Here is a 25136-nt window from a genome sequence, read left to right on the forward strand (position 1 = left end):
CATCTCTGCCTGGTTCTATTATTCTTTTGAGAGTCAAAAGGTGTGGACCGTTCTTCCAGGTAAAAAGGGCACACATCCTGTATAAACTGTACTGCCAGCTGCCACAACAACCCTGAGGTCTTAGTGGATTAGCACAACCACAGTCGATTTCTTCCTCTTGTTCTTTTTTAAAATATATTTTTATTGATTTCAGAGAGGAAGGGAGATAGAAACATCAATGATGTGGAGATCGAGCCCACAACCCAGACATGTGCCCTGTGCAGGAATTGAACCGTGACCTCCTAGTTCATAGGTCGACACTCAACCACTAGGCCGCAAACCAGCTAGGGCCAGGGTCAATTTCTTTATTGGACAAAGTGCAGTGCGGCTGTTCTCCTAGGCCTCTCTCTTCTCGAGTTACTCAGGGACCCACCTTCTGCCCGGCTGTGCTCAGACAACACCGTACATATCTGTTTCCAGTGTTTATTACACACACAGCTCTGTGGACATCATGCCCGACCCAGGCCCCTTCTGCTCTGCCTAGATGACTCTCACTTCTTACAGACACCATCTATGTATCATCGTGTCTCCACAGAAGTTGCTCCCACCACCCCTCACTGGGAGGAACACCTCCAGCTCTCCCTGCCTCAGATCCACGCGTGACTCGGCTGCAGCATCCTGGCTCGTCGGCCCTAGTCTGCCCAGGGAAGCGGCAGGCATCTCGTCCTGATTGATGTCTCAGTGAAACGCGGACCCTGGGCTGAGCAGAAACGGACAACATAGAAAGAAGAGGTGACTCCTTGCTTTACAGTTTCTCTCCTCCTGCCATCGCCACCTCTCACCGGCCCCCCTGGGCCATTTCCAGCCTCCCTCCCCCACCAGCTGCTGCTCCTAGTCCTGCCCCCACCTTCCCAGGTCAGCCTCAGACCCAGGCTTATCTTCATGGCACATGGGCGGCTGTGCTCAGCCTTGCCCCTGACTCAGGATCGTGTTTATTGTTTCCCTTGGGCTGGCTTCATGAGCGATGGGAAACTCAACGCAGCAGCCACTGAATGTCACACCCATGGAGGCCGCACACCAGATGATTCTGAACTGGCAGCTGACTACAAAAACGGCTGCTTCCGGTGCTTTGTGGTGATAATGCAAGGTTGGTTTCTTCTCAGCAGGCCCGTTGCGTGCAACAACCCTCGCCCACTTTGCATGGGATGTCAGCCATGATAAGGGATGACTCAAATGGCCTCCGGGTGGCCACCACCCTCTGCCAGTGAGGCAGGAGGACCAGCTGGGCTGCTCTGCGGCTTGGAGGGCAACCCAGCCCTCACTTTCCCTTTGCTACACTCTAGTCATGGTGGGCCCCTTTGACAAATGCTTTGGGTCTCCCCAAAAAGAACTTCTACATGTCCTAGCCAGTTTGGCTCAGTGGACTGAAGGGTCAGCCTGCAAACTGAAGGGTCCCAGGTTCCATTCCAATCAAGGGCAAATGCCCGGGTTGCAGGCTTGATCCTGTAGTAGGGGGCATGCAGGAGGCAGCCTATCAATGATTCTCTCTCATCATTTCTCTCTCTCTCCCTTCCTCTCTGAAGTCAATAAAAAATGTATTTTTTTTTTAAATAAAAAAATGTCTACAGACTTCAATCACCCTTTCTCTCTTCCCTCCCAGCTCTCCCACCCTAGGCAAGGCCAGCAGGGATCTGAGCAGGACCCCCTTGGTGTCTGGGAGGAGGCGGAGGTTTGAACCTGTCCCAAGCAAATCAATCTCTCCCCTGCTTACGCCAGGAGAGCCATTCACCTGCCCACTTCCAGCATCTCCTCTCCTGCCCGGAACCTGGACCCCATCCTCGGGCCTTGTCCAGGCCCAGTGGCCTTGCAGTGTTTCATGTTCCAAATTCACAGTGAGTCACTCCCACATCCCCTTTCACTCACCGTCTGATCTCCTGACAGTAGCGATGAGGACATCACTGGCCTGTTTGACTTTTCCCCACTCTCCCCAGCTCTGCCTATTCTAGAAGCTTCCGAACACATCCTTTTTCTACTTGCTCATCTCATCCGAGGAAGCCCCAGCTGTTATCTTTGCTTCCTAATGAGCCCATGATGAAACCCACAGCCCACTCCACTCACAGGTGGAATGTTCAGGACCCTTGCCCAGTTTTCTGACACACAGTTATTTCTTTTAATTCTCAAAACAAATGTATTCAGATTTAATAACAAATATGTGTGCTAGCGCCTTGGAAGAGGAGGTTCTGTTCTGACACCCAGAAGACAGTCATTTGTCTGAACTCCACAAAAGGTTGGGAATGACCACACCCATCTCCTCCACCTGTGTCAAACTTGCTCTTCTTGATAAATATTAAAATGGAGCCCAGTATTTAGCAGATGCAACTATAACCTGATGATCTTGACTGGTAAGTTCAACCCACTGCTTGGAAGAAATCAACATGCAATTAACCAAATAGCATGTAAAAGCAATGGCTAATCTTCTCAAAACAGAGCTTGGGGTGTGAATCCCATCTCTACTTGTTGCAAGGAAAGAAAACGGCTTAATGACAACCACATCTCCTATTTGAAGAGAGCATGCCAAGCAGCCATCCTCGTGAGTTCAGCAACATTCCCACCGAGGCCTTGAGCTTGGGAAAGGGAGGATTAAATTGCCCAAACTGGCCATGTGTCTGTCTCAGCAATTCCACTTTGTCACTCAGTGATTTCAAAACATAATCCTAACTTTATACAGATAACTAGAGGCAGGGTACATGAGATTTGTGTACTGGGGGAGGTGTGTGTGTCCCTCAGCCTGACCTGTGCAATGCAGTCCAGGACCCCTTGGGGGATGTCCAACTGCCGGCTTAGGCCCACTGCCATGGATGCAGGAGAGGTTCTCACCACCACCGCTGCATTTGCCAGCCATGAGCCCGGCTACTGGCTGAGCGGCACTCCCCCTGGGGAGTGCACTGACCACCAGGGGGCAGCTCCTGCATTGAACATCTGCCCCCTGGTGGTCAGTGCACATCATAGCAACCGGTCATTCTGCCATTTGGTCGCTTTGCATATTAGGCTTGTATTATATAGGATTCCTTCAGAAGTTTAACTACCCACACTCAAAATTGTGGTTGAAAGTAACCATTAAGCTCTGGGAAGACAATGACTACTTTAGATGTTTGGTGTGTTTTTTCAAATTTATATACAGGGTAGGAAAAAAGAAGGGTTACAATTGTGAGTACGTGAAACACGGAGTTTATTCTTGTATTATTAACTATTGTATTATTTTCCACATGAGCAACTGTAAACCTACATTTGCCCCACCCTGTATATGTGTATTTATTAACATGCCCAAAGTTGCCTAACTCTGATCTGCCCTTTAGTCACACCTATCTTCCAGAATGTTCTTCTCTACCCCTCACAAAATTTACCCAACTAGAATTCTACTTGCTCAAGACATTCTCCCCTCTGCTCTTGAGAAAAGGTAACCTGAGGTTATGTATTAATGATAGCACCTACCTGGTCAAATAAACGTTTTACTGAAGGATTCCTGAATATCCATGTTTCCCAGTTCAGGAACCTGTGACACCACTCATAGGACACATGCTTAGATAAGGGGACCCCAAACACCCTTAATACCTGACCATATACATAGACAGCTATTTAGTATAGCTGTCTTTCAAAGAAAAGTTAAAATATATATGTAGCCAATATTTTGTCCCAATGAAAATATCTTTATTGCTTTTTTGTGATTATATAAATAATATATGCTAATAGTTCTTGTTTAAAAACTTATTACATTGATATAATTTTCTATATTTCTCTATGTATATGTACATGTCTATATAACTTTACACACTTGGGATCTCTTTGTACTTGCTCCATTTAGTTGTAGACACACTTTAGAAGGCTTTTCCTTTGTCATTTTGCTTTGTTTTTATGGGGGAGGGAATATTGCCTTCCCCACCCCCAGGTAACCAATGTATGGTGTGCATCCCTTCCATTTCTTTCCCCATGTTCATATATGCATAAGTAAACATTCATACATATACATGGAGTTTTGTGTACAGTATCTTACTGTTCTTGTTTAAGAGTGTTCCTCTCACCCTGACCAATTGGTTGAGTGCCGTTCCATGCACCAAGAGGTGGCTGGTTTGATTCCCAGTCTGGGCACATGCCTGGGTTTCCAGCTCGATCCCCAGTGGAGGGTGCATGCAGGAGACAGCCAACAGACCCATGTCTCTTGCTCGTCGGTGTTTCTCTTTCTCCCTCTCCCATCCCTTCTCTCTGGGAACAATGGAAACATATTTTTTTAAAAAAAGAACGGTCCTCTCATCTATCACTTACTATCATTCTTCACCAAATTGAAAGCAACTTAGTATTAATTTGGGTGAAAAAGTAGTAGTTTCAAGAGAACTGTAATGAGGTAGGGGGTTGGGGGTGGCGTTGTAAAGCCTGTCTGTCTCTCCTGGACTCCATTTAGCACATTCTCTCTCTAGACCCCTCAGTCATCTCATCTGAATCAAGAAAGATAAAACCTGAGGCCGGTCAGGCTTCACTAGGCTTCTACTGTGGGACTGACTGATGACGTCATCAAGCAACGGGACCACAAACAAGGGACTTGCTGTTGGAAGGTCTGAGCTTGCATACTGGTTCTGTACATTTAATGTCTATGTGACCCTGACAACTGTCCAAGTCTCATCTCAGTTTTCTCATCTGCAAAATGGGAATATTATAATACATCTCACAGAATTGTCATGAGGACTAAACAAGATAATACATGTGAAAGCATTTTCAAGCTATATAGTGTATTCATGTGGGAAATATAAAGTACAAAGTAATTCTTTTTAAAAAATATATTTTTATTGATTTCAGAGAGGAAGGGAGAGGAAGAGAGAGATAGAAACATCAATGATGAGAGAAAATTATGATCGGCTGCCTCCTGCACCCCCCCCAACTCAGGATCTAGCCTGCAACCCGGGCATGTGCCCTTGACTGGAATCAAACCTGGGACCCTTCAGTCTACAGTCTGATGCTCTATCCACTGAGCCAAACCAGCTAGGGCCAAAGTAATTCTTATGTAAGGGACTAAATTTAATCCAAATTGGTAAGATTAACACAGGGTGTTTCAGTCCTGGGGCAGTCGGTGGTTAAAGGGTAGGGCCATATACTCTCATGACCAAGGCCAGTAATTCCTCTCTTTCCAAGGCCAGATAAGAGTTGTGCCCCACACAGACTGTACCAGCTTCATCCTATTGGTAGAGTAACACCCTCCCATCTCCTGATCCATGAAAGAATCAAAGGGGAGGCCCTTAGCACCTGTAAACATGTTACTAACATATACTCAGACCTATCACTTTCACTGCTAGGAATTTTTTAACAGCTTTACTGAGATATAATTCACAAATCATAAAATTCACCCATTTAAAGTGTACAATTCCATGGTTTGTAGTATACTCATAAACTTTGACAACCTCACTACAGTCTAATCTTAGAACATTTTTATCACACTCCCCCCACCAAGAAAAACCCTAAATCCACTATCACTTTTAGGAATTTAACCAATGGACATCCAAAAAATTTCTTTTTGCCAAAATATATATGCAAAGATGTTTACTGTGGGAAGATATTTATATAAAAATGAAAAAATATTTACACAAGGTGTTCCTTATTTCGGAGTTTTAATAAAGTGTGATGCATCTATATGATGGCCTACTAGGCAGTTGTTAAAATGAATGAGGTATACTATATCTATATATGATGACATGGAAAAATATTAGAAACTGCATAGTTCTATGTGAAATAGGTCACAGGAGCTCTAGACTAGATAAAACCCTAATGGAATTCTAGCAACAGGTGGCCAGGCAGGACTGTCAGATATCCTGTAGGCCTGTGAAGGTAACCTACGATCTCACTCTACCTCCTCCAAAAGTTTACAAGAGGAACAGCTAGGTACCTATTTCCAATCCTAGAAATAAGAGTATAAGTGGTAGGAGAATTTCCTTTCCAATGATTCTGACCTTTTGAAACTCTGGGATTATCAGTTGGCAGAAACTTGGGAACGTGTCACCTTGTACAGTTTCAGAACCGCACTGGGTAAAGGCCATACTGATGCATCCAATTCTCTTTCAGTGGTTTGCTTCTTTAAGGTAGGCATTTTGCAATTAAGACATATGTAGGTTACAAGAACATCTTGATCCAGCGCAACATACACCATTCTCTCCCAGTTTCCTCCTCCTTCTCCTCCTCACCCAACACTACACCCAGTTAGGCCATAAAACAGAGTAGAGTGGGAGGAACCTCATTAAAGATTTGAGATTATCGACTTGTCCTGTAGCCCCTGCCTTTTGCCCTAGGGGCATTGTGTCTATTCTCTGAGAGTTCTCCATCTCTTGGGACTCTTCATTCATATGCGCCATGAGACAGGGCTTCATGACCTGTCTCCAGTGTTGGGCTTCTCTCATAGTCCAGCATATAATGATACAAATAACTAAATTATATAGTTGCTACATGCCAACCAGGAGAAAGGTGACATCCAGCTAATGGGTAAGATCTAGATTAGTACAGGCTTTCCATAACAGCACAAAATGAAGTTTCTAGAAAGACATTAATAACTAAGACTTGGTATAAAAATCAAAACATTGAGCAAACCTGATGTATACTTGTGATAGTGTTAGAGATGTAAACATAAATTGAGCAGGCAAATAATTACATAGGCCCTACTTTTTCTATGTTTGAAATGACTGCAAGGATAAACCACTAAGGTCCAGAGTGTTCACAGTCCTGGGATTTTAGTTCTGTATGAAATTAAACATACACAAGTATTGTGCTGGGTATTTTGGCACCTAATCTTTCTAAATCTCTTATATATTGATATGATTCTGGCATGAGAATAGATTTAAAGACATAACTCAATCTTGCATGAATTCAGGAATTTTCATTTGGTACAAATGATAAACACATTTGAAATGCTGAACAGTAAGAATCTTTTTAAAAAAAAAATAGGTTGATCATAACTAAACATAGAGGTTGCAATTCTGTCAAGCTTATTGAAAACTACTTTTCAACACTCCTAAGGAAGCCTCATTGGACTTATTCACCAACTCAACATGTTGGCTAATTGTATTACGAATTAGATCCTATCTCAAATTCCACTCCCATGGCAATGGCATCACTGAATGCTACAGCTGTTTTTATGGCCACAGGAGTCTTTGGAATGCAGCTGCCTTTTAGGGCGGTACTTCTCCAAATAGAGAAGTTGCTTGCTGTTCAAAGCTCCACGCTGATTTTGTCTTATGAATGTACTGAATCTTCATATTTTATTCCATCTTTGATTAACGCTGGGGCAACAAGCACCAGCACTCTCCCAAGGCCTGCAACACAATGTATGGCAATACAGCCACCAGGTTCTGCAGGAAACGTACTTTTTACAAGACTTAACCAGTCATCAACAATCTGGTTGGATGGTGCTGCACCATCATCAAAAGGCCAGTCAAAGCATGGCTGCCTTCTTTCTCCACAAGAGTAGTGTCCTTATCCATTGATGCAGAAAAAGCATTTAACAAAATCCAACCCTTTCTTGATAAAAACTCTCTGCAAGGTGGGAATAGAAGGATCATACCTTAACATAATAAAAGCCTTATATGACAAACCCACAGCCAACATCATACTCAATGGACAAAAACTAAAACCATTTCCCCTAAGAACAGGAACAAGACAGGGATGCCCACTCTTACCACTCCTGTTTGACATAGTATTGGCAGTATTAGCCATTGCAATCAGACAAGAAGAAGAAATAAAAGGCATCCAAATTGGAAAAGAAGAAGTAAAACTGTCATTTGCAGATGACATCATGTTGTACATAGAAAACCCCAAAGACTCCATCAAAAACCTACTAGACTTAATACATGAATTTGGCAATGTAGCAGGATACAAAATTAACACCCAGAAGTCTATGGCTTTTCTATATACCAATAATGAACTCGCAGAAAGAGAAATTAAAAAAGCAATCCCATTTACCATTGCAACAACAAAAAATAAGATACCTAGCAATAAACTTAACCAAGGAGATAAAGGACCTGTATTCAGAAAATTTCAGAACATTGAAAAAAGAGATAGAGGAAGACATGAACAAATGAAAGAATATACCATGTTCATGGATTGGTAGAATCAACATCATTAAAATGCCCATACTACCCAAAGCAATCTATAAATTCACACAATCCCCATTAAAATACCAATGGCATACTTCAAAGACCTAGAACAAATTCTCCAAAAATTCATCTGTAATTAAAAAAAAAAAGACCCAGACTAGCTGCAGCAATCTTGAGAAAGAAGAACAATGTTGGAGGGATCACAATACCAGATATCAAGCTATATTACAAAGCCATTGTTCTCAAAACTGCCTGGTACTGGCACAAGAACAGACAAACAGACCAGTGAAACAGAACAGAGAACCCAGAAATCAACACAAGCCATTATGCTCCATTAATATTTGACAAAGGAGGCAAGAGCATACAATGGAGTCAAGACAGTCTCTTCAATAAATGATGTTGGGAAAACTGGACAGATATTTGCAAAAAAATGAAACTAGACCACCCACTTATACCATAAACAAAAATAAACTTAAAATGGATAAAGGACTTAAACGTAAGATGGGAAACCATAAAAATCTTAAAAGAAGCCATAGGCAGCAAAATAGCAGGCATTTGTTGTAGCAATATCTTTACTGATACAGCTCCTAGGACAATGGACTAAGGAGAAAATAAACAAATGGGACTACATCAAAATATAAAACGCTTCTGCACAGCAAAAGAAACCATCAACAAAACAACAAGAAAGCCCAGTGCATGGGAGAACATATTTACCAATGTTATCTCTGGTAAGTGGTTAATCTCCAAAATTTACAGTGAACTCATACAACTTAACAAAAGGAAGATAAACAATCCAACCAAAAAATGGGCAAAGGACCTAAATAGACACTTTTCGAAAGAGGACATTCAGAAAGCCAAGAGGCATATGAAAACATGCTCAAAGTCACTAATCATCCAAGAGATGCAAATCAAAACAACAATGAGGTACCACCTCACACCTCTAAAAATTGCTATCATCAACAAGTCAACCAATGACAAGTGCTGGAGAGGATTCAGAGAAAAAGGAACCCTTGTGCACTGCTGGTGGGAATGCAGACTGGTGCAGCCACTGTGGACAACAGTATGGTGTTTTCTCAAAAAATTAAAAATGGAACTGCCATTTGACCCAGTAATACCACTTCTAGGAATATATCCCAAGAAGCCAGAAACACCAATCAGAAAGGATATATGCACCCCTATGTTCATTGCAGCACAATTTACCATAGCTAAGATTTGGAAACAGCCTAAATGCCCATCAGCAGATGTGTGGATTAGAAAACTGTGGTACATCTACACAATGGTATACTACGCTGCTATAAAAAAGAAGGAATTCTTACTATTTGGAACAGCATGGATGGAACTGGAGAGTATTATGGGAAGTGAAATAAGCCAGTCAGTAAAAGAAAAATGCCACATGATCTCACTTATTTATGGATAATAAAGAACATTATAAACTGATGAACGAAAATAGATACAGAGGCAGAGAAGCATCGAACAGACTGTCAAACTATAGCGGGAAGGCTGGGAAAGGTTGGGGAGGGAGGTAAGAGATCAACCAAAGGACTTGTACTAGTATGCATGCATATAAGCATAACCAATGGACATAAGACACTGGAGGAGGAGGGAGAGGGCATGTGCTGGGGGGTAGGGGAGGCTGGGGGAAGGTCAATGGGGCGGGGGGGAAGGAGACATATGTACTACTATTTGTAATACTTTAAACAATAAAATTAAAATAATAAAATAAAAAACTTTAGTATAAAAACAAACAAAAAAAAAACGAGTAGTGTCCTAAGTTGCTTCACATACTCTTACTATTGTGGTAACTCCATTCTTCTTAAGTTCTGCTTTGAATTTGTTTGAAGTCACAGTGGTTGGGTTGTGTGTAATAAGAAATCTCATGTTCTTGTATGTGACTTCCACAGGAGCTGGGCAGTTCATGCGAGCCATGATCATTTAGTCAAAAAACACTCAATAGGGTGATGAAAATATATTTTTTTTATATATATTTTATTGATTTTTTACAGAGAGGAAGGGAGAGGGATAGAGAGTTAGAAACAGCGATGAGAGAGAAACATCGACCAGCTGCCTCCTGCACATCTCCTACTGGGAGTGTGCCCGCAACCAACGTACATGCCCTTGACCGGAATCGAACCCGGGACCTTTCAGTCCGCAGGCCGACGCTCTATCCACTGAGCCAAACCGGTTTCGGCATGAAAATATTTTAAAATTGAATACAGAAATGATGCACAGAAACTGAGCCCAATTCAAGCCTCCTCCGCTGGACGTCCTCGGTGCTGCGAGTGCAGCTGGGAGTAATGGAAAACGAGATGAGCCTCCTAATGAGCAGCAGCAGTTCCTCGACCTGGTCATACTGAGGCCATAGGAAGGAAGGGCACCGAGGGCCCCCATCCAGGCCTGAACTCGCATAAAATGCTTCGCAGATGCCAGTCAACACTTCTATGTCCAGGGGAACCACTCACATGGGGGCTTCTTGGTGGAGCAGTAATGGATTCCTACAGTCCACTCACCTGCACAGGGGCGTGCTGTGCCTGGCAATAATCTCCTCTGCCCTCCAGAAACTCCACAAATGTGTGACTACAGGTAAGAACACTACAGAAAGAACCACTGAAGGTTGTGGCCTAGTCACACAACCGGTCCTGGCAGCGGTGGTGGAAGCAGCCGCAGGGCAGGGAGAGGCAGTGTGTGTGCGTGGGTGGCGGGGGGAGGGGGACAGGGGGCGGTGGCAGCTTTGCAGAAGGCAGCAGGGGCACCAGACTCTTGAGAAACAGAGCATGGAAGGAGAAGCCAGGGAATGAATGCAAAGGAGAGAAGAAGTAAAGATGAGCTCCAGTAGGGGGTCGACAAACTTTTTCTATAAAAGACCCAGAGAGTATAAATACCTTAAGTCCTTGCGGACCATAAGATCTCGACTGCAACCACTCAGCCCTGCTGTGGCAGCTGGAAACCAGCCAGAATCAATACCTAAATGAATGTTTGTGACTGGGTTCCAATAAAACTTTAAGGACACTGGGGAAAGTTTCATGAGTTTTAATAGTATACTATTTTATTGATTGATGGTTTGGTTAGTTTAAAAATAACAATAGCCTATTTAAAACTTGATTTTTTAAAAATATATTTTATTGATGTTTTTACAGAGAGGAAGGGAGAGGGATAGAAAGTTAGAAACATGGATGAGAGAGAAACATCAATCAGCTGCCTCCTGTACACCCCCTACTGGGTATGTGCCCGCATCCAATGTACATGCCCTTGACTGGAATCGAACCTGGGACCCTTGAGTCTGCAGGCTGACGCTCTATCCACTGAGCTAAACCGGTCAGGGCTAAAACTTGATTTTTTAAAAATATATATTTTATTGATTTTATAAGAGAGGAAGAAAGAGGGAGAGTGAGATAGAAACATCAATGATGAGAATCACTGATTAGCTGCCTCCTGCATGCCCCACACTGGGGATCAAGCCCACAACCCGGGCATGTGCCCTAATTGGGAATCGAACCGTGACCTCCGGATTCATAGGTAGATGCTCAACCACTGAGCCACGCCAGTCAGGCAAAACTCAATTTTTATTTATTAGTCCCCGGCTTTGTAGAAAGCCATTTTCGTAGAAAGCCATTCTGGGCTTCAAAGGGGAGGGGCAAGGATGCTGAGTTGGCTCACTCCTGGCAAAGAAGGAGACAGGGTGCTGCCAAGAGCCCTTGGAAGTGCTTGCGGACGGGGAGGGCAGGCAGCCCTGGTTGGTGCTCCTGTCTGCTGACGTGTGGTTATAAATCACCTGCTGAAGCTTGGGCTTTTCCAAGACGGATAGGCATCCGGGTGTTTGCTCTCTGACCTGCTCTACTGGAAGAAAAACCTCCTCCTGGGGCCCTGCTTTCTGGCACGATGCCTTCTCTCCCCAGTTCTGATGAGCTGATTTTCTTTGTGAATGGAAGAAAGGTAAGTTTACACAATGATTATATGAATTTTTGCACACCAGAGACAAAAGCCAAGCTAGTTTTTTTTCACTGCGATACCACTCCTTAATTAACTTCTGCCTTCTGTCTTTGTCAAGTCATATGTACTGGTCTGAACTTGAGCATGGGTCATTCATTCAAGGTTTAGTGCAAAATTATGAAAGCATGGGGGCTTTTGCTTGCTCTGAACTTTTCTTTTGGACAATAAGGAGCTCCCATTTGTATTTGTTGGATTACAATGGGAGTGAATTCTGACCCAGGTTATGAAAAACTATATGAGCTCTACTGGAGTTCACCGATGTTATTGCAACAGAAGGTACATATGACATTAAGGATGCTAACAGCAAAGAATAATTTTGTTTTGCCTTCATACATCCACTCAGCTGGTCAATTAGCACAGAAACTGAAGCAGCTCTCCTGAGCCATGGGACAGGGAGGCTGTGTCCACTGGGGAAGAGGTACGGCAACTCGAATCTCAGTTGTCCTCAAGCCTGTGCTTGAATGAGCAAAATGAATAAATAAAATGTTTGAGGTGCTTTGGGACAATTAGGTGGGAAAAAACTTATGAAATATTAAAATAGAAAATTGTTTTGAAAAGTCATTTGGTGTTAATGATTTTGCTTCCCACGCCTCGTTGTGCTGCATTACTGATGTTCTTCCCTAAAAGGGGAGATACAGCTTTAATCATGGCAAGCATTCTTGGAAGTGTTGCCTGTCAAATAGCAGGGAAACAACATTTTTAGGAAACCCATGAACTAAAGAACAAAGAGTGAAAGAGAAAGCAAAGAACCAAGAAAAAATCTGGGTTTAGCAATACTGCTTACCAATTGGTCAGGATCTTGCATGACCTGAAGCCAACTGGCATGTCAGAAGAATAATTGCTGAGTGGACAATTCACAGGAATTCAAAAGCTAAGAACTTTTCTGAGTTCAAGGAAAATGGGGCTTTGTTGCTTTGCCTTTGCTGGTAAATAAAACCATGTATCCTCTAATAACACATTAGAATGAGTATTCCCTCTCCAGGTCTCCCAATCTTTTGACTTCCTAGCTGATAGTTTGGTATTTTTCCCTTTCTCTGTTTTACAAATTTCTAAGACAAGTTATAGATGGCAAATAAAAGGGGGGAAATATATGCAACTCTTTGAAGAAATTGGGTTTGCTGTTATTTCTGTGGTTGGTCTTCTTCCCTTTAGACCCAGGAGCGCAGAGTTGAGCAAAGCACATTCCTCCACCAATGGCACATCCTCATCACAGTCTGGACAAGGCTCTTCATTTGCTTTATATTATTGTCTTTTTTCTTCTTATTTCTTATCTTCTCTTTATTTCCTTCTCCCAGATGCATCCACTCTTGTGCATTATAAACATACATCTTTGTCATATACTTTCAATATAGTCATTTAGAAAGATAGATGTATCCTTAAAATAATATGCAGTTGATCCTTGAACAATACAGGTTTGTACTGCGCTGGTCCACCTATATGTGCTTTTTTTTTCCAATGTATTTTCCTTATGATTTTCTTAATCACATTTTCTCTAGCTTACTTTATTGTTAGAATACAATAGAAATATATATTCCTATATAATAAAGAGGTAATATGCAAATTAACCCTCATGCCTTCACAAGATGGCTGCCTACAAACAGGCCAGCAGGGGGGTTAATGAGGGATGACCAAATGACTGAACAAGCAGGCTGTGTGGGGTGACCAGGCTGGCAGGGGGGGCAGTTGAGGGTGACCAGGCCAGCGGGGGGGGGGGGGGGCAGTTAGGGGTGACCAGGCTGGTGGCAGGTGCAGTTGGGGGCGATTAGGCCGGCAGGGGGGCCAGTTAGGGGAGACCAGGCTAGCAGAGGGGGGCAGTTGCGGGTGACCAGGCTGGCAAGTGGGGTAGTAAGGGGTGACCAGGCCAACAGGGAGGAGGCAGTAAGGGGTGACCAGGCCAGCAGGGAGGGGGCAGTTGGGGGCAACCTGGCCAGCAGCAGGGGGCAGTTAGGGCTGACCAGACCAGCATGGGGGAAGTTAGGGGCGATCAGGCCAGCACACAGAGGCAGTGAGGGGCAATCAGGCTGGCAGGGGGGGGGCAGTTAGGGGCAACCAGGGAGGCAGGCAGGTGAGCGATTAGGAGCCAGCAATCCAGGACTGTGAGGGGGATGTCCGACGGCCAGTTTAGGCCTAAACTGGCCATTGGACATCCCCTGAGGGGTCCCAGATTGGGGAGGGTGCAGGCTGGCCTGAGGGAACGCACCCCCCTGCATGAATTTCATGCACCAGGCCTCTAGTGTATATATAACATACAAACTATGTGTTAATTGACTGCTTATGTTATTGGTAAGGCTTCTAGTCAACAGTAGCTTATTAATAGTTAAGTTTTGGAGGAGTCAGAAGTTATATATGAATTTTCAACTGTGCAGGGGGATCAGTCCCCTAATCCCACATTGTTCAAGGTTCAACTGTACAGTGTTTGGCTTTGCATGAGTGTATTTATATTCTTACGTTACCCAAGTGAAATTATGATTTACTTCACAAGATGTATACGTCTCCTTCTATTTCTTTTGTGACTCAAAAGAGATCTATCCATGTTGCTCTTTGAACACCTGGCTCATTATTTCTGCATGTAGAGTTCTCCAGGCTGTGGAAATCCTGCTTATCCAGTCCCCCAGTGATAGACACATGGAATGCTTCCAATTCCCCACTACATGCAGTGAACACCCTACCGTGTATTTCCTTACCAACACCGGCAGGAAAATCGCTAAGTAAAATTAAGGCATGCCAATGTCTCAGGTTCTGCCAGGTGGCTTTCCAGGAATCTTGCACAAGTTACATTTTCCCACAGTTCATTGCATGACAAAGCTGCCTTCTTACCAATATAAATATACGATTTGCTAATCTATGATGTGCCAAGACTTGATACAATCAAACTTGCTAAAGTGTGTTAATCTGATGGGTGTAAAATGTTCTTTCATTGCAGTTCTCCCTTGCTTATCTCTAGATCTTGGTATAGTTGGTCCTTTATTCATATACTTAGTAAAAAGAAATCATTTCCTATGTGTCTATAAAGTACCAGAGGAGACAGAAGGTACGAGTACAATTTTTTAAATTAAATCTTTATTGTTCAGATTATTACAGTTGTTCCTCTTTTTTCCCCCCCATAACTCCCCTCCACCCGGTTCCCACCCCACCCTCTGCCCTTACCCCCCTCCCACTGTCCTCATCCATAGGTGTACGATTTTTTTCCAGTCTCTTCCTGCACCCCTCACACCCTTTTCCCCCCGAGAATTGTCAGTCCACTCCCTTTCTATGCTCCTGATTCTATTGTATTCACCAGTTTATTCTGTTCATCAGATTATTTATTCAGTTGATTTTTAGATTCATTTGTTGATAGATATGTATTTACGAGTATAATTTTATGAGTGCAACTTACGGTATGACCAGAATTTTTCATATGATTATGAAAATATTTATTTATTTTTAAAATATATTCTTATTGATTTCAGAGAGGGAGAGGGAGAGAGAAAGAGAGAGAGAAACATCAATAATGAGAGAAAATCATTGATTGGCTGCTTCCTGCACTCCCCCTACTGGGGATGGAGCCTACAACCCAGGCATGTGCCCTGACCAGAATGGAGCCGTGACCTCCTGGTTCATAGGTCAATACTCAACCACTGAGCCACTATGGCAGGGCTGAAATATTTATTTTAAATGACTGGGAGTGCTATGTACTTGAGATGTCAGAATTGCAATTAGCATCCTTTCATTAAATTCCCAACGTCTAATCTTGTTTTCTCCTACTTCATTTGGGCTTTGATCCTCCCCTGTCATAATGGGTGCTGAGCTTATCTCTGGCTCTTCAGATCCTCTGAGGACACAGAAGGAAGCTTGGAAATATGAGGCATTTATTAAAAATAATGTGGTTTGTTGTTGTTTTCCTAGGGTGATAAAAATACAAACACTTTTAGTAGAATAATGTCCTTAGTGCTACCTTTCCAGATGCCTTTCTCTCCAGTTCTCACTAATGTTGCCTGACTGTACCTAACTAGGGAGCTGCTTGGGCAGGGAGGGCAGACAGCTTTCATCGCATGTGTCAACTTTGACCTATTGGCGGTAACAGCTTGGAATGCAACGTGAGAGACAGAACAGAGATTGATGCTCCCTCTGCTTTTCCCTGCATTTCACTGAGGAAGGATGGAGAAGACAGGGGTGTCTCCCTTAAAGACACTCCCTTATGATCTTATGACTCCCTTAGAAAATCTTCTCCAGCTAACCTGTTTTGTGGCTTTCTGTAGCCACTAGTTAACTTGATCAATTTTGGAACCTATGTATCCATTACCCCAGATAATTCTAAGGAAAAACAACCCAGAATTTATACTTGTCATATGTATTACAAAATTCAGAGGCATTAAAATAATGCTCCATCATTTTTTCAAAATTCTGGTTCCAAGTATTGTGTTTCCTTTGCTGTTGTTTAGTCTTTGGACGTCATCACCTATCAGAAACATGCCCCTAAACAGCAGGTAGACTTGCCATACGTTCTGGTGTTCTCTCCCTAAAGTCCTCCTCTCCTTCCACACTGTAGGTCGTAGAGAAGAGCGCCGATCCTGAAATGAACCTGCTGTTCTACCTGAGGAAAGTCCGTATCCTTATGTTTTGCTGTAATCTGTCTGGATTGGGTGGTAAACAGTGAGCATGTTAAGACTTCTGAAGAAAGTCGCCCTGTATTTGTTCTGGGTCAATAACCTGGTGTCTAATTTGTAGCGTCTAGTTGGAGTTCAGAGAATGCATCCAGAGGTGATAGATGTGTACTTTACTTGTTGTATTTTTCATCTGAGCACACAACCAAAAGACCCCTCCAGGGAACCACAAGGGTCCACTGGGAACAGCTTTGGAAAATAATTTCATGACTTCTGAGGCCCATGGTCACCCAGATGGCGGCTTCATGTTCAGGAGTGTGAAGGTGAAAACGCCCGGTCAATTGCTCAGTGCAGCATGTCCCTGACAATGGTTTCCCACAAGCACATCTCATTGACTTGTCGCTTATGCCTTTTCGTAAACCTTATTGAAGAAAACAAGGTTTTATAAACATTCCAAAATTCCAAAGTCTAGCTGATGCCCTCCCAGATCTCCACCTGGATCTAGAGCTTCCTTCACCTCTCACTCCTCCCAGGCCTCCAGTAGAACTTCGATAAAGATTCAAAAAGCAGTTCTTGGTCTGGGGGGCAACTATAAAGGGGGTAGCAGGAGGGCATGATGATGGCCCTATATCTGTCTGTCTGCCTCCCAACATACACACCTCAATACACAACTTTATTTCTCCCTGTTCTTCCCTTGCCAAAGTTATCTAATAAATGATGTGTGCTGGATGCCACCTTTTCTTTTTCTTTTTGTTTAAAGGATATTTTTTAAAATATATTTTTTAATGATTTTTCACAGAGAGGAAGGGAGAAGGATAGAGAGTTAGAAACATTGATGAGAGAGAAACATCGATAAGCTGCCTCCTGCACACTCCCTACTGGGGATGTGCCCTCAATCCAGGTACATGCCCTGACCGGAATCGAACCTGGGACCCTTGAGTCCTCAGGCCAACGCTCTATCCACTGAGCCAAACCAGTTAAGGCCCACCTTTTCTATTGAACCCCTTGCAATATAGTTTCCTACCCCATCATTTTACTCCTCTCGTCAATATAATCTGTCCCTATTCCACTCACTATTCCAGGAACTGTACAGGTGACAGGACTATCACCCCCAAGCCTCCCATTTGCCCAGCAAACTCCTATTCAACCCTTGTCTCTTCCTTCCCTCCCAAGCCCGACATGAGTACCCTATGACACTTGCTGTCACCCCTTCACTGGCTGCCTCCCTAACTAGGCTGAGGGCAGAGGCTGTGTCTTCCATCTTGCCCCTGAACACCTTGTGCTTGGTAAAATTTGTGAGCTGCAAGAATGGCAGGAAGTGTTAGGGCTTCCGTGGTGGGACAGTGAACACATCTCATTTTCCTGTTGTGCCCTACAGCCAGGATCTCATGGAGCTCAAGCTGCCTTAAAATGGCACACTCTCCTCGCCCCAAGTAGCTGTGGGCCATTCACTCTCCTGGTGCATTACCTGGCCTTGCAGATTAGGTTGCTTTGAACCAGGCCAGGAGGTGTGGAGGGAAAAGACAAACAAGAGATCCAAGAACTCACCCCAGCAGATGTGGGCTGGGCAGCTGGGATGAACGGGATCACTCCGTGGGAGGCTGTGACCTTGGGAAGGAGTGAAATAGTGAAAGAAAGATGGGGATGGCTCCCCCACATTTGGTTTCTTGTGTGGCTGGGTCCTATTCTGGCAATGACACCTAAGTCAGGCCCCGAGGTAGCAGCAAATTGGGGTTTTGTGGGAGCCTGAAGTTTTTATAATATTGGAGACCTGCCTTCAGGGAAAAAATATAAAATTAGCAATGTAAATTAGGTACAGGGCCTCGGGAGTCCTGTGAAACGTGCAGTAGGCCAGTGCTAATGTAGGCACATGGGGTGCTGACTCTGGCAGAAAATCCAATATTTGTGGTTATCCATGAATATTCATGCAAATCACCCACTTGAGAAACAAGTTAAAAATAAACCTCTGGCCCGGTGGGTGTGGCTCAGTGGTTGAGCATCTACCCAGGAGCCAAGAGGTCACCTGTAGATTCCCGGTCAGGGCACATGCCCATTTGGGGGCTCAATCCCCAGTAGGGGGCATGCAGGAGGCAGCTGATCAATGATTTTCATCACTGATGTTTCTTGTTCTCTCTCCCTCTCCTTTTCTCTCTCTCTAAAAATCAATAATAACATATTTTTAAAATAATAAGCCTCTGCCTCCATCCCAGAAATATTGGCTCTGTAATCAGAGGTTGGGGCCTGGAAGTCTCAGGTGAAACACATTTACTTGGAATGACTTCTTTATGCCGTTAGGCACCAGGAAGAATGAACAGAAGAGGACACTGGGGAGATGGGAATGGGAGGCTGGGGTAATTCTGCCTAGAGCAGCTTCCGGCCATGTTTCCTTGGGAGTCCATGCATTTTCAGCTTGCTCCTAATATAGATGAATTTCTTCATTATTGAGGTCTAGAGAAAGCCCAGAGAAGTCTGTAGTGAATTTAGAAGTGATACAAAGGGAAGTGGTAGGGTGTGCTGACCAACAGTGAAATTTTGATGCTGCATAAATGGGAGATAGCAGAGCCAGTGAGGGAGGATTTGGCCTGTTGTTTGCTTTTATGTGTTTTTTTTCCTGGAATAATGAGTGGCATAGGGGCAGATATATTGGCTAGACGAAAATCATACAACAATTAATAAATAATGATACAAGAATAAGCTCTGTGTTTCATGTACTCACCACTGTAGGCCTGCTTTTGCCCACCCCCTGTATTTCATCTGGCAACCTACTTAATGATGAGCTTTAGGATGAACTGACAACCTATGGAAGGAACTGTTTGAGGCAGGCACCTCTGGTGGGGATGGAAGAAGAAAGCATCAAACTAGCTGTTTGGTGACCGAAGGACAAAGCAGCTGGTTGCACCAACTTTTTGCTTTTTCACTCAAGGCAATGTTAACACATGCATCACAAAGCTGTTTCACTCCCGGGGTGTACTGACCCAGCCCAGTATTCTATCTCTTTGTGCAGCCGCCTCTAAGATGAAGTTAGTCTCTACCTCTACCCAAGCCACGTATGATCTCCACCCATGAAATCCTTCTTAAACCTCAACCAGAAAAGGTCCCAAGCCAATTCTAGCAGATTCTTACCGAAAATAACGCAGGGGGTTTACGTAAGTTATTTGCTCTCCCTCTGGGGAAATATGCAAATGTTTTACAGAGGAGAAGTACACAGTGGTTGTTGACATGACTAGCTCAGGAACCATGGTTATTAAATTAATAGTCCCTAATCCTTAAGAAGGTAAAAGCATTGCATTGCTGAGTCAGAGAAAGGCAAGTTTCCCAGGGGTATTTTTCTAAGTTTTGCATACACACCACCTCCACAGCAATAACGTAACCTGAGTCCAGAGTCCATTGTCCACAACTCTGGATTTAACAGGCTTTTCCCTTCCTCATTTGGACACACACCCCGACCTAACAGGCACAAGGCTCTCTGTAGTCTTCATGTATCCAGATGGTGTGCTATAAAAATGGCTATGTGTTGAGTTGCAAAGTGTTGCCCTAGTCCCTTTGGGAGTGCCATCTTATTATCTTCCAAAATATGAAAAAAATTGCATTTAGAAATGCATCTGAGAAAGAAAGAAAACTCCTTCTCACCTTTATCAATGAGCTCCTTTACATGCAAAAGTGGAACTCTGAGCAAGGAACTCAAGAGAACATGTTTCTTGACGGCATCTGAGGAAAAAGAGTGTAAAAAGCAAAAGGGCTCAGCCTGTGGGGCTCAGTGTTTGAGTGTTGATTCATGAACCAGGAGATTACGGTTCGATTCCCAGTCAGTGCACATGCCTGGGTTTCAGGCTCAATCCCCCACAGAGGGCGAGCAGGAGGATCAATGATTTTCTCTCATTGTTTACGCTTCTGTCTCTCTCTCCCTCTCCCTTCCTCTATCTGGAATCAATAAAAACATATTAAAAAAACAAAAGCAAGGGGGCATGGGCCCCTCTTTTCCTTGACTCACTTCTTTCCAGTCCACCTCACAGGCACCAAGTACGGCTGTGGGAGTGGAGGCTGTGGCTCCTGCACTGTCATGGTGTCAAGATACGACCCCAAGACCAAGAAGATTCAGTATCCTTTGTGTTGGCCAGGGCCATGCTTGGGTACATCTGGGAAGGATGTGGAGACTCCCACTTTGCTGTCCATATTCACTCCTCTCCTCTCCACAGGTGTCTATGGCACTCACACAGCTCTGGGCCTGCTCTCCCTGCAGCTTCCTAAGTTCCAGATCTTTCCCATGGACTTTCTTCCCATCAGATTATATTTAATCGGGCTAGTGTGCAACCAGAATATTTGTATTTTCAAAAGCTTTGCATGGCTGGGAATCACTGGGCTTAACTAACCCAGGGTGGTTTATATAAGTCAATATGTCATCTTATGATCAGTAAAAAGTTTTTTTTTCCCTAGAATGAAGGGAAAAAAATAGAGAATTGAGGGTCTCTGGGAGACCCTACACAAAACAGTTCCTTATTCTATTTTTCCATTTCTTTTTAATTTCCTACACCAGCCACATGTAGGTTCTTTCTTGAACACTTCCAGAAATTTATGGTTTTATATCTAGAGTTCTCTGTATTCTCACGAAAATACAGTTTCATGATTCTCCTGGACTGACATTGCTCCCTGAATTATGCTACCCATCCCTATGATTCCTAGGTGTTCTCTTTACACAATTCTATCACAGTCATTATCCAGTTACCGCGTGCCTGGTGCCCATCTGTTCTCTGTATGGGGTTGCTGTCACCACGGTAGAAGGTATAGGAAGCATCAAAACCAGGATTCACCCCGTGCAGGTAAGAGTGTACTCTGATTGGGACCAGGTGTTGGTATAGGTACCCCACATAGTCCCATATACTCTAAATAGGTCACCAACTGTGAAATCCTTTGTGTTTTTAAATTCGCATTTTGTTAGATTTTATGCTTCGTAGCTAGGGATCTTTTCAAAGATTGGTGTATAAACCAAGATTTCTTCATTAATTTTAATACATCTTACTTAGCTTCTCAGCCCCATCTTTGCCCTAAACTAAAACAAGGACAGTTCAGTCTCATGAGAAAAGAAAATTAGAAAATCAGAAGTTTCTAGAAGATAACTGGTTGTCTACCACATTCAAAATACTGAACTCTGAATGAGAGGCTAATTTGTGTACAAATACTCCCCACACTCACCAAATGTCTCAGGAGAAACTGAGCAGCCAGGTGGCAATAAAACACAGCTAAAATGACAACGTGTTTACTAAAGTTTACAGGACTTTTTGAAGAAATGGCAATGCTATTTTCATATACTAGCATAGGAACTGCTTCAGAAGTTGTCTTAAAAGCAGTGTATAGAAAGAAAATTATAAATAGCCATATTTTCCCTTGACATTCTTTCTCTTCGAAAACTGGGCTTGGAGCATAGAGGCTAAGAGTGTCCTCTGACAGTGTGTTACCATTGATGGGTATTTGGTTATAGTGCATGTCTTTCAAACATAATCTTGATGACTTTTTGATCTTATTAAGATCCTACCTCATACCTGACTCATCACCTTAACAGTTATGGAAGCACCTAATGCTACAGCCTATCAGATTTCTTTCTCTCCAGTCATCTTTCAATATTACACTTGACATTCAATATCACATTAGTTTCAGGTGTAAAACATAGTGGTTTGACATTAATATAACTTATGAAGTGATCCCCCTGGTAAGTCTAGTACCAGCTGGCACCATACAGTTATTATAATGTTATTGACTATATTCCCTATGATGTACTTTACATCCCCAAGGCTATTTTGTACCTGCCAGTTTGTACTTCTTAATTCCTTCCCCTTTTTCACCCAGTCCCCCAACCCCCACTCCCATCTGGCAACTATCAGTTTGTTCTCTGTATCCATGAGTCGTCTTCTGTTTTGTTTGTTTGTTTATTTTGTTCTGTAGATTTTACATAGAAGTGAGATCATATGGTATATGTCTTTCTCTGCCTGACTTATTTCACTTAGCATAATACCCTCTACATTCATCTATTGTCCAAATGGTAAGATTGTATCTTTTTTAAGGCCAAGTAATATTCCACTGTACCATGGCCTTTTAAAAAATTTTTAAATCTTTATTGTTGAGATTATTACAGATGTCCTTCTTCCCCACCCCCCCCAAGGCCCCTCCACCTGGTTCCCATCTGCCACAGGCCTTCACCATCCTATTGTCTGTGTCCATAGGTGATGCATATATGCATATAAGATCTTTGTTTAATCACTTCCTACCCCCTACTCCCCTTCCCTCTGAGAATCGTCAGTCTGTTATATTTTCATGCCTCTGATTCTATTTTATTCACCAGTTTATTCTGTTCATTAGATTTCTTATTCGTTTATTTTGATTTTTAAATTCAATTGTTGATAGGTATGTATTTATTGCCATTTTCTTGTTCATATTTTTTATCTTTTTCTTTTTCTTCTTCTTCCTCTTCCTAAAGAATACCCTTCAACATTTCATATAATACTGCTTTGATGGTGATGAACTCCTTTAGCTTTTTCTTGTCTGTGAAGCTCTTTATCTGACCTTCAATTTTAAATGATATCTTTGCTGGGTAGAGTAATCTTGGTTGTAGGTCCTTGCTATTCATCACTTTGAATATTTCTTGCCACTCCCTCTGGCCTGCATAGTTTCTGTTGTAAAATCAGCTGACGGTCATATGGACGTTCCCTTGAAGGTAACTAAATGTTTTTTCTTGCTGCTTTTAAAATTCTTTCTTTGTCTTTAGCCCTTGGCATTTTAATGATGATGTGTCTTGGAGTGGTCCTCTTTGGGTGCTTCTTGTCTGGTACTCTCTGTGCTTCCTGGACTTGTAAGTCTATTTCTTTCACCAGGTAGGGGAAGTTTTCTGTCATTATTTCTTCAAGTAGGTTTTCAATATCTTGCTTTCTCTCTTCTTCTAGCACCCCCATAATGTGAATGTTAGTACGCTTGAAGTTGTCCCAGAGGCTCCTTACATTATCTTTATATTTGCGGTTTCCTTTTTTTTTTTTTTTTTTTTTTGCTCTTCTTGTTGAGTGTTTTGTGCTTCCTCATATTTCAAATCGTTGGTTTGATTCTCAGACTCCTCTACTCTACTGTTGAATCCCTATATATTATTCTTTATTTCAGTCAGTGTATGCTTAATTTCTGACTGGTCCTTTTCCATTTTTTTTTTTTTTTACTTAGCATATTAGACTTTTATTATATAGAATTTTTACTTCCTATAAGGATCCTTTTCCATTTTTTTTTTTTTTTTTTTGGCATTCTCATTAAGATCCTTGAAAGTCTCACTAAGTCTCTTGGAGGTTTCTAAAAGATTCTTGAGTAACCTAATAACCATGGTTTTGAACTTTATATCCAGTAGTTTGTTTCTTCCATGACTTTCATTTGTGACATCTTTCTTTGTCTCCACATTTTGGCTGTTTCCCTGTGTTTGTTTCTATGTATTGGGTAGAGCTGCTATGTCTCCTTGAGTTGGTAGAGTGAGTGACCTTGTGTAGCAAGTGCTCTATAGGGCCCAGTGGCTCGGCCTCCCCGGTCACCTGAGCTGGGATATCTAGGTGCAGTTTCATTGTAGTTGAGACTTGATTGCTGTTGGTGTCACTGGGAGGAATTCACCTCCAGGCCAATTGGCTGTGAGGATCAGCTGCAACTGCAGTGGGAGAGTTGCTATTCAGGAGACACCCTTTGGAGCAGGACTTGCTGCAGTGGGGCTTTGGTGCTCACTGAATCTGCCCTTGAGTGTGTTGCTTATGGATGTGTAAAGCTGTAATCTAGTATAGGCTGACACTGACTACTGGGTACACTGGCTCTTGGGTCTCCGGGGGGGGGGGGGGGGGGGAGGGGCAAAGTCAGCCACTGTCTGTGGCCACCCAGCAGGAGCTACAGAGATATATGCAGATTTCTCCTCTTTGTATCGGATTTGGAAGTGCCCAGACAAGGCCCAGCTGTGAAGCAAGGCAGGCTGGTGCTGGTGCCAGGTTTTGGGCCTTTTATTGATAGGTTTGGGGCTTCCTGACCCAGCTGCAGTTTGTTTGAGATTTTAACTGAGCAAGGACAGGCCATTCATATGCAAAAGCTGCTGCTTGCAGTGTGAGTGGGGTTGTAAATTGGATAAGGTCGGGTCTTCGGGAATCACCAGGGTGGAGCAAAGAGAAATGGCTGCCAGTCAATCCTGACTCAGAGGTCCTAGCATAGGAACAAGGATCCCTGCAGCACCTCCATATGGGAGAAAGCCGTCCTGAGTTCCTGTCCTGATACCAGACAATCCAGTTCCTCCTGGTATGTGTCTGTGTTCCCCAGAGCCTCGCCCTGGTGCTGGAGCTCAGAGGAAGCAAGGCCTTGTAAGTTCAGTTTGTGGTGCTGGCCTTTTAAGAGGATCAGCTGGGTCTCCAGCAGCCTCTGTGTCACTGAGCCCCAATCCGCACTGGTTTTTACAGCCTGTAATTTT

At 43.2% G+C, this 25136-nt stretch overlaps 1 protein-coding gene and 1 pseudogene across 1 annotated transcript in view; one reads left to right on the plus strand and one right to left on the minus strand.

Moving 5' to 3' along the window:
* Window positions 1–7123: 7123 nt before the first annotated feature.
* Window positions 7124–10031, minus strand: LOC139015499 (protein tyrosine phosphatase type IVA 1-like; annotated as a pseudogene).
* A 1922-nt stretch (window positions 10032–11953) lies between these two features.
* Window positions 11954–25136, plus strand: part of LOC139015500 (aldehyde oxidase 4-like) — a 76456-nt gene continuing 63273 nt past the window's right edge. Inside the window, exons 1-4 of the mRNA XM_070423274.1 lie at window positions 11954–12035; window positions 16621–16678; window positions 20677–20773; window positions 21384–21492. Of these exons, the coding sequence (XP_070279375.1) occupies window positions 11982–12035; window positions 16621–16678; window positions 20677–20773; window positions 21384–21492 (318 nt within the window). The 5' untranslated portion in view covers window positions 11954–11981. The remainder of the gene's footprint in view (window positions 12036–16620; window positions 16679–20676; window positions 20774–21383; window positions 21493–25136) is intronic.

Source organism: Myotis yumanensis, unplaced genomic scaffold (genome assembly GCF_028538775.1).
Source record: "Myotis yumanensis isolate MYYU_CA2020_CCGP unplaced genomic scaffold, mMyoYum1.0.hap1 SCAF_8, whole genome shotgun sequence".
Lineage (NCBI taxonomy): Eukaryota > Metazoa > Chordata > Mammalia > Chiroptera > Vespertilionidae > Myotis > Myotis yumanensis.